Source organism: Trichoderma evansii (genome assembly GCF_050947405.1).
Source record: "Trichoderma evansii strain SZMC 28006 chromosome Unknown GGI43scaffold_8, whole genome shotgun sequence".
Taxonomy (NCBI): domain Eukaryota; kingdom Fungi; phylum Ascomycota; class Sordariomycetes; order Hypocreales; family Hypocreaceae; genus Trichoderma; species Trichoderma evansii.
Window position 1 is genome coordinate 1042631 of NW_028145198.1, and position 10301 is coordinate 1052931.

Here is a 10301-nt window from a genome sequence, read left to right on the forward strand (position 1 = left end):
GTACCCCCCCCCCCCGTCGTCCCCCCCCTTCTCCCACATTATTTTTTTTTTGTGCGGGGGGTTTGTGGGCGGGGCCCTTTTTAACTGGCCCCCCCCCCCCCCCCCCCCCCTTTTTTTTTTTTTTTCCTTTGGATTTTCGAAAGTATAATAGCGGTAGTTATGTTTGAGATGTGTATGTATGAGTATATAAAGAGATGTTAAGAATAGCTATACCCGGAGCCTCTTGGGGAGATGTACAGAGGGCATGCAAACGATTGATACTATGGAGATGGAGAGGAGGATGATAAAAAATACGTTTGTGGATATGAATTGAATTTAATGAATGACTATATATTGTATGAAGAATATATGAAAACTGCTTGGCGAGAGCTTTGTGATTCTGTTTGCTCTGAAGCACCTTGGTTGCTGTTATCAAATCACTAGACCTACGACGAGACGAAGAATGAGATGACCTAACTTTATTTATATTTTCAATGAGCGTTTGTTGTAAAGAAAGGTTCAGATGCAGCCTGTGCTCTCATTACACGATGAATGTGAGAAATTAGCTGCTGCTGCTGCTACTTTATGGCATTGATAGCACGAGCACTATGATGCATATAATCTGCGCCAGGAGATACATGAGGCTTCTTGAGATAGCTTTCAGGCGAAGTTACAGCTAACAGTTCGATTTATTGTATTATTCTATTTGACTGCAGCTAATTATCGCTCTTGAATTGCAATCCTAAATGTCGTCAATGCCGATTATGACACCACACTGGAATTCGTGATAATTCATGTCCCGTATCCCGCCCTCGGAGTACGGGTCACTATTAGCCGATCGTGCATGGTGTATACGGGACGTCGCATCTCCCCGTCTGTTACCACGCAGCCGATTGGTGCTCACAAAGCAAGACACAAAAAAAAAAAAAAAAAAAAAGGATTCTCACTTGTGCCGAGTTACAATTTCCAAATTAGATACGCGTAATGGTGCTAATAGAGTTCACGGAGTGCGGAACAAACAAAAGTGACAAGCGGCCGCAAGCCAGGCAAAAAAAATCACTAGAGGTAGAAAGGAAAATGCCACAGGGATGCCAGGGTGACCCTCGCTTCCCGAACGGGACTAACAGGGTCCTGGCCGCAGGGATTTTTTTTCGTCTGGCGGGCCTGGAAAGAGTTTAAACCGTGGCATGTGGACGCTAGAGAGGGAACAAAGAGGGCTGGCTGTCAGGGGTCATGGCGCTGGTTATTGTGGGCTTTGACTGGCATTGGGCCAGTGAGATGGCGGGAGAGGCATGCCGAAAGAGATTAAAACCAGGATCCCAGCTTTTAGCGGCTGTTGTGGCTGTTTTGGCTGCTTATCTCATTTTGTAATTTTTTGGTTGGGCAGAGCAGGTTGGCAGTTTACATGGAGCATGGTGGAAGGAGATCTATCTCATCGCCCTGAAGGATTGCTGTGAGTTGCGATGACGATGCCGTGAGCAGTCAGTCCCGCTTAGGTAATATGCTACCGTTCATAGATTGTGGGTTAAGAGCTGGTTAGTACCGGTATTGGTGATGTGTTGCGGGTACCTACGTCGTGCTACAGTAACTTTGGATAAGCATCGCGCCCGGAGTACACGTATATTCGTATATTCGTGTCACAGATATGGTGAGAGCAGCTAGATGACCAGAGTTTTGTTGAGAGACCTCCACCAATATCAACCCTTGAGTAAGTACCTATGTTCCAAGTAACAGACTACCTACCTATAGGTAGCAGTAATTATCTAGCGAACTGGCACTGTAATACCAAGAGCAGGTACTGTGCTCATTTTCTCAGCTCCTGCCACTTTGCCACAGAAAGTCGATTTTTTTTTTTTTCCTCGTTAGCGGCACCTGCCTTAGCTGAGATTTTGGTACCGCCTACCTCTCAGCATCTCCCCATCGCAGCACATGCGCTATAGACGGGACTTTAAGCTGTTGGGCATAGGATTGCAGCATTGTTTGTGTTTGTGTCTCCAGCTCCACCAAACGCTTCTTTTTCCTTCTCTCTTGCACATTCTCTCCCTGCCTCTTTTCTAATATCCAACACGGCACAAACATTCATGCTTGATCGCCCACTGTGCATGCATGACCGCTTATCCCCCTAATCTGGGTCCCGATCAGACACGACACCAGACAACCACCTCACCGAGCGCCGTCCTATTTTTTTTCTCTAGGTCTCCTATCTCTTGTCTCACGCTGCCATTTCGGAACCTCGTGAAAGTCCGGTCACCTGCGGCCTCGCCGTCTCTGCGCGCTGTCCCCTCTTCTCTGCTCCTTATCCTTACTTCTTTACCTGTTACAGCGTATAACTGCTCTACGGCCAAGCTATCCTAGCTTTCCTCCATCTCTGTTGACTCTCCGGAAAACAGACCGCTATTTTTTTTTTTTTCTTGGCCGTTGGCCCATGCGAGAATCGACCCAAACCGAGGCTCACTAGCACGAATTGTGAGACGAGACAAAGCGGATAAGTCCACGCGAGTCGCACATCGAGCTGATCCTCTCACCCCCCACACCACCAATCAATTGCGCTGGCGCCCCGCGACAACGACAAGGGGGGGAAACAAGAGGCCAACGATCCTAATTGGAGTGGTAGTGGCAGCACTGTTATTACCTTCCTTTTGTCTCCTTTTGTCCTCTTACTTCTTTCAGCGTCCTACAAGCTCTCTTTCTCCGGGCGATTGAGGTTTTGCCATTTGTTCTTGCGAGGCGGCAGGTCGCATTCCTAAGCGCAGCTGTCTCAAAGAGGCCAAAGGGGAATTTTCCTCAAGCTACACCACAGCTACACCACTTTTCGACGTCCAAGACATACAGACCACTCTCCGATCACAATGGCGGGGGTAGAGCCTTTCCCGCTGCTCAACACGTCGGCAGATCAACTGCACGGCGCTGACGTCAACCTGGCGAGGCGCAGGCGCAAGAGCAGTGGTCTTGGAGGAGAAATTCGTGCTGGTGACACTGGTGCGCCCGCGCTGGCGTCCAGCCGTGTCAGTCTCAATGCCCAAGACTCTGAGGTGAGATTGTCACTCCTGGTTTTTCTACTTGGGCCTTCCTGAAGCTGACTGCCGCGACTCAACAGAACTACTCATCTGAGAGCTCCGAAGATCAATCTGGGAATCCTAAGCCTTTGAAGCGCCGTCGCGCCCGTGGGTTTTTCTCCCAAGCTCGCCAGACCATGGTCAAGCACACCTTTGTTTTGCCTGCCGTCTTGCTACTCATGTTCCTAACTGGTTACGCCATCAACCCATCGGAAACCAATCCCTTACACCACTTCATCTTTCTGTCGTACCCGATTCCCCAAGATGATCCCCTCAAGCCTATCCAGTATGGCAAGGGCAAATGGGACATTGCGTTTGTCGCCTTTTACACCATTGTCTTGTCTTTTGCTCGTGAGTTTATCATGCAGGAGGTATTGCGCCCACTGGCCCGCAGAACGGGTCTCAGCAAGGGAAAGCAGGCCCGTTTCATGGAACAGGTGTACACGGCCCTATACTTTGGCATCTTGGGACCTGCTGGCATGTACGTCATGAGCCGCACGCCTGTTTGGTACTTCAACACACGCGGAATGTACGAGGGTTTCCCGCATCGGGCGCACGAGGGTGTTGTCAAGTTTTACTATCTCTTCCAGGCTGCCTACTGGGCACAGCAGGCCATCGTGCTCCTCTTGGGAATGGAGAAGCCGCGTAAGGATTTCAAAGAGCTCGTTTGTCACCACATCGTCAGTCTGGCCCTTATCGGCTTGAGCTACCGTTTCCACTTCACCTACATTGGTATTGCTGTCTACATCACCCACGACATCAGCGATTTCTTCCTCGCCTCATCCAAAGCTCTCAACTACATCGACCACCCCATCGTTGCCCCTTATTTCGCCACGTTTGTTGCCGTTTGGATCTACATGCGCCACTACATTAACCTCAAAATCATTTGGTCTCTGTTCACCGAGTTCCGTACCGTCGGTCCCTTTGAGCTCAACTGGGAGACTCAGCAATACAAGTGCTGGATCAGTCAGTATATCACCAGTGCTCTGCTTGCTTCCCTTCAGGGTTTGAATCTGTTCTGGCTCTTCTATATTCTGCGTATTGCTTTCCGATTTATTCGCGACAAGGAGGCCACTGATGACCGATCTGACGACGAAGACGATGAAGAAGAGGAAGAATCGAAGAAACCAGTTTCAGGCAAGCACAATGGAAAGAAGGGTATTCCTAAGCTCGAGGTTCACTATGAACATGACGAAGATAAGCAGAATGGTTCTGCTAAGAACTAGATGGTCAACATTCATGTTGGCAGGAGTTTAAAATACGCTGGGTGACATGCACGATTTACACAGCAAAGCAAGCGAATTTGCACAGGCGCAATTTAATCGAATAATGATGAGAAGCTTTGCTGAGCTGCTTCTTTTGTTTTAACGTCTTTGGGCTACATAACCTGCGTGTGATTTGCACAGCAAAGGTCATGCCGGATAGGGAGGGAGCAACTTGAAGCATAGAAACCCGCGTTTACCTTTTTTTTGAATCGGAAAAAGGAAAAAGAAAGAAAGAAATGGCTTGGGCTAATACTAATTTTAATTTTATGATGACTTTTTTTTTTTTCTCATACTTGATTCTCGAGACTCTTGGTGCATTTGTCTGTCAGATGAAAACGATCGATATGGCTGCAGGTATTTTGAGATGAGCAATCTAGGGTTTTTAGCAAAGGAAAGGTTGGATAATTGTGCAGTGATTGGGAATAACCCAAATATCTCTATACGTCATTCGGTATCTGCTTTTTCTCTTTTGGATGAAAGGGGGCTTTTGAAATACGGATTGGGTCGAGCCTGGTGGCTTTCGAGTTGGATGAAAAGAGGTATCGGTGAGAGCCGTTGGGAAGATTTTATACATATAGAAACGAAGCAATGCGTAATAGGTCATCTTAATTGTTCACTCAATTGGTATACTGCAAAGGTTCTGCAATCTCCACTTAGCATCGTGATGTGCAAACATACTTACCATATCATCATTATCACGAACACAATGATCTGCCCCATCCAGCGACTGTTCAAAACACCAACTCTTACCAAGGACAAATTGTGAGCTACAAGCAAGACATTCACGCCTACAATTAAGAACAAGGCTTTTTGAACCAAAATTGTTTTCTGAAATCTACCTAAGTTATTGAGGCTGCCCCATGCTTCTAGTAAAATGGTGGAATTTCCCGTTTTCTGGTAGGCCCGGCGAACTGATTATTTTTTTTTTCTGCTTTCGTTGAATTTTCCATCCTAGACTTATATAAGTCTCTCAGCTTCCCTGAGGAAGAATCCCAAAAAATGTATGTTGAACCATTCCCGTTTCGCACAAATACCAGAGAGCACATACCCAAGGCGTGATTCCTATTCACTAAATTCCGGATATCCATCCAGTCCTTCGGGCGTAAATTGTTGAAAAAAGTAAAGAAATAAAGCAAAGTCGTATAGTCGTTGCCCGTAATCAGGTCGAAGTCCCGTAGGTCTCGCCAAGGTGGCATCCATAATCACAAGTCCCTTCAAATGAACACAAAAAAGAGCAAGTTATTGTCATCGACATGTCGTCCCCTCAACTCCACCAAATTCATCAGTAAACCTCCGCCTTCAATATCATTCACCTCACTCATTCTCTCCATGTGATAAGGAGGTGGTTCCATAAACCACCAGTGCCCATAAAAGGCACAAAGGCTTAGAACATGAGGTGAACGAAAAATCAAATGCTGTACCAGTCAAATGTCCTTCTCACATCTCTAGATATTGAAGATCGATACATCATAGTCAAACAGCGACCAGCGAATGAAATACATTCAGGACACCCTCGACAGAAGACGTAACACATGAGATGCAGAGCCGATGCAAGAAACAGTGGTAAGACAACACACATTATGTGTCTCCGCGTGTAAATTGCGGCTATATCTCGTCTCTCTCAGTAATGCAAAAGTGTATTATTAAGTCCGGCCATGTGGCGGTAGATTGCAACAAGAACAAAACAAATTGGCAGCTGCTAGATCCGAATGTCTGTGCCCAAAACGGTTGCAAAGTGGGAAATAAATAGAAATAAATAATAAAAAAAGGCGTCACCGTAGTACTGAAAATTCTAGTCTCGATAAATCGATGGAATGCTTTGTGTGAGTAATTTCGAAGAAAACCAGAAGCCCGGTTGACTGTCCAGGCTCCAAAGGAACGGGAGAATCAAATTTGGCTTGCTAAAAAGGCAAATGTTCCTTATGCTGTGTAGATGAAATGAAATGACGAATAGAAAATGGTGAGTATCGATATCCTTTTCCCCCTTAACGCCGGTGTGATGCAGTCATCATGCTAGGCCTGGAACTTCAAGTTCGGCAACCGAATGCCAAATGAAGTGTTGAATAGACCTGCAGTTTTTTTTTTTTTTGTTGCTCCTTTTTGGTTTTTTAGAATGAATAACGAAAATAAAGTGCAACTGGCGTAATTCCCTGGGCCAGTATGTTGATATCAGGATGAGCCGAAAAGGAAACAAATCCAGGAATCTAATCCCGATTTTTGCGAGGTGGCTCCTGTTCATGGGTTGATTCATTATCGGAAGAAGATGCCGAAGGATGAGCCTCGCCGTTGCCATGCGGCTGGGAGTTATCGCTAAGAAGCTCAGTCGTAGACCCGTGACTCTCATAGCCGTCCATCCGAGTGCCAGGCTTGTTCTTGCCATCCATATTAGCAGCTTTCAAGGCTTGCTTGGCCTGCAGAGACGCTTTCCTAGCAACGTCTAGAGCGCGCTCAGCCGTTACCTGCTTTTGCCACATCGAAAAATATACGCCCTTAGCAGCAAGAAGATCTTGGTGGTTGCCACGTTCAACGATTGTTCCGGCATGCAGCACAATAATTTGATCGGCATGGGTGATGGTAGACAATCGGTGTCTATAGAAAGAGGAAGACTACGTGTTAGCTTCAAATCGACAATCCTAGGCTTGATAATAGTTATAAAGGGGGATGTTTTCCACTTACGCAATAATGAGCAGGGTGCGTCCTTGGCCGATGTTCAAAACGTTTTGCTGGATTTCCTGTTCCGTGTGCGAGTCGAGTGCAGAAGTAGCCTCATCCAGCATGATAACTCTAGGATCCTTGAGGATGGTACGAGCAATAGCAACTCGCTGCTTCTCACCACCACTGAGTCTCAGTCCGCGTTCTCCAACCTGCGTGTTATAACCATCGGGGAATGAGATGATACGATCATGGATACTGGCAGCTTTACAAGCGGTGTAAACCTCTTCGTCACTCGCTCTAGGGTTGGCATATTTGAGGTTGTACATGAGTGTCTCGTTGAACAGGGTCGTATCCTGGGGAACAACACCAATATGACGACGGACCGAGCTGATTGTGAGATCTTTAACGTCTTTGCCGTCAAATTCGATGCTACCCTCGTCACAGTCGTAGTAGCGGAACATATGTCGGAACAAGGTAGACTTGCCGCCACCAGACTCGCCAACAAAGGCTGTTGTAGTTCCTGGTGCGCATTCGAAGCTGATGTTGCGTAGGGCAGGCCTTCGAGCATCATAGGAAAAGCTCACATTCTTCCATCGAACATGTCCACTAAAACTTTCCAGTTCGACGGCATTGGGAGAATCAACAACGGTTGGCTGGATCTTGAAGAGCTCCAAGAGGCGCTCGCCAGAAATCATGGCCTGTTGGACTGTGCGGTAAAAAGAGCCGAAGAAGTTGAGAGGACCTTGAAGCTGGGTCAGGTAAGAGACGACTGTGAACCAGTCACCGGTAGTTCGCATGCCAACCATGACTTGCCAGCCGCACACTATGGCAGCGACAATTCTGCCCAGGTTGAAAACGAAAGTCTGGCAGATATTCATGAGGACCATGCCCACCTGGACCTGGGCTTCAGCCTTTTGGAAAACCTCAACCTTGGAACGATATCGGTTGGATTCGTATTCTTCCGCGTTGAAATACTTGACCGTCTCATAGCTAGAGATAGAGTCGTTCTTTACCGCTTCCTCTTCACGATCGGCATTGGTCATCTCTCGTCGTTGATCAGCTCTAGTAGCGGCCATCTTGATGGTCATATAGAGATACCAGCAAGTATCCACCAGATTCAATTGAGCGTAGAGGGGACCGTAATTGAAATAGAAGACGGAGATTGAGAGAAACAAGTCAAAGAGCATGGGGATGACCTGGAATGTCACCTGCTCGAGAAATGCGTTGATGGCAGAGCCCTTGTTGAGAGCAGAGAGAACTTCGCCAGTGCGTTTCGACAAGTGAAAGTCGAGGCTGAGAGAGTGGACATGGTTAAAGGCCGCTGCCGTCAATCCTCGGTACGAGTACTGCGAAACAGGAATCCAAAGGAGAGATCTCAGGGAGCCAAGAAGACCGGATTGGCCTTGGAGCACCCAGAGAACACCTAAGATGAGAAAATCCTTGAGGGGAAAGTTTTCAGTGGTGATGGGGTCGCCACTTCTGATAACAGCTTCTAGCTTGTTGACGACTTTGCCGATCTGCCATGGAACATAGACGTTGACCAATCGCTGGATGATGACTAAAACAAAGCACAACATTACCTGGAGTTGCAGCTTGGTAGAGTCTTTGGGCCAGAGATAGGGGAAGAAGAGAGAGTAGCCTCTGACGTATTCCAACCAGGTCTTGTGGGGGATCTTCTTCTGTCGGTAAAAGGCAGCTTGTTCATCTTTGCGAGAGTAAGACCCTCCGGTAGGCTTGGCTGCGTTCGAGATGGTTCTACCACGAGATCGTCGGCCGTTAGCCTCGGAACTGGTGCTCTGTCTGGCGTCATAGGATCGAGTCTGTGCGTTAAGCAGCAGAGGCGTAGTTTCAGAGATGCCAAATCCATCCTCGACTCTATCTGGGACGTGAGACTTGAGAATCCAGGCAACGCAGAAGAGGGAGATGGAAGCAGCTATGGTTAGCAATCGGACAAAATAGAGAACGAGATCGAGCTTTGTCCATGAATCAATGCAGTTGTCGTCTCTGGTCTGGTCGTCTTGCTTGGTAGCGCGAACGAAGTGACAATCAGCGGCAACAATAGCTGTGGTGGTGAAGAGAATAAGCTCTCCAGCGAGACTCAGAACCCAGATTGCGAGGTGGACGATATTGGGACCCTTTCGCCAGTCGAATAGCGAGAACAGGATATAAAGGTAGAAGAAGGTTGCTCCCACAATATGAACCTAAGAAAGAAGAAGGTTAGTGGATTCTGGGGAAGGAGGGGCCCGAAAGCGAGGTCATAGGACCATTTCTCGCGAAAGCGAAATAAATTCGAGGTCAACCCGAGGCCGCGGAGCTGGGAAGACGAAGAAAATCCGGGGAAGTATGGGGGCGAGAGACATACCACAGTCCATTCGCCAGCCCAGGGAAGCCCTTCCTTTGACCATTTATAAGGGTTCTCGTGCCAGAAGGCATGAACAAACATGGTAATACCAGTAACCACATAGCTCAAGAAGACAACACCAGCGAGGCAGCGAAAGACGTTCTTAGCGGTCGAGCCAAAGCGAGGACCAATCTTACGCTCCCCGTTGCTGCGCTTCTTGCGCTTGGTAATAGGCAGGGGCTTCCCTCCAGGACCTTTGACGGTGGGCTGGACAAGATCCTCTTCCTTCTTGGCGTTGAAGACAGAGTACCATGCGGCAAGAGAGATGAAGGCCACGAGCAGAATCAGAGAGTATAGATATTGAGTTTCCCGCAGGAGCTTCTCGGCCACGGTGAGGCCATCAGGGCCAGAATGGGCGGGAAAGGCGCCGCGAGGGTCGTCGGGCGGCGCGTCGTCGGCCAACATGGCGGCAAGCTGCAATAGAAATAAACAAGCGTCTAGTTAGCAAAGGTTGCGTGCCTCTTTAAGAAAAATAAAGAAATAAAAGAAGAGAAAAGCAAGCAAAGGGAGAACAACTGGCACGAGAGAAGACGTCAAGGACGGCTGGATGCGTGATGATGCTCTTACCCGCAGGCGTACAGTAAGATGATGAGGGAGAGCGTAGAGAGAGAAGTTGCGTTGCTGGCGACCAGGGAAGTTTGTTTGGATTTCGAGCAGGGAATATGGTCTTTTTGCAGGGGAGTGGCGATGTCAAGGTCAAGTGGTGCGGTCGTCACGGGGAGGGTAAAAGGGAAAAAAAGAAAAGAAGGAAAGGATACGAGGGCAGCTTACAATTAATGATTGGGGGGGGAAGTGCCAGTTACCGCAGAGACGAAATCATTGCCCGGGCAGCTGGCAATTGGCAGCTGGCGATGAGGGGGAAGTGAGCAGCAAATGAGGGGATGTCGAGAGGAAGCTGAGCAGCTGCCAGAAGAGCGTGAAAGGGACGATGAAGAGGGCAAAAAC

At 48.0% G+C, this 10301-nt stretch overlaps 2 protein-coding genes across 2 annotated transcripts; one reads left to right on the top strand and one right to left on the bottom strand.

Moving 5' to 3' along the window:
* Window positions 1-2581: 2581 nt before the first annotated feature.
* Window positions 2582-4463, top strand: GGI43DRAFT_364900 (TLC domain-containing protein). Its single transcript, XM_083202445.1, has 2 exons — window positions 2582-3011; window positions 3077-4463. The coding sequence occupies exons 1-2, from the start codon at window positions 2829-2831 to the stop codon at window positions 4259-4261; spliced, it is 1368 nt and encodes a 455-aa protein (XP_083061387.1). The 5' UTR covers window positions 2582-2828; the 3' UTR covers window positions 4262-4463.
* Window positions 4464-6504: 2041 nt separating this feature from the next.
* Window positions 6505-9761, bottom strand: GGI43DRAFT_422541 (uncharacterized protein; the record flags this gene model as incomplete). Its single annotated transcript, XM_083208124.1, has 3 exons — window positions 6505-6889; window positions 6977-9156; window positions 9318-9761. 3 exons carry the CDS (start codon window positions 9759-9761, stop codon window positions 6505-6507), a joined length of 3009 nt encoding a protein of 1002 aa, XP_083061388.1.
* Window positions 9762-10301: the final 540 nt, after the last annotated feature.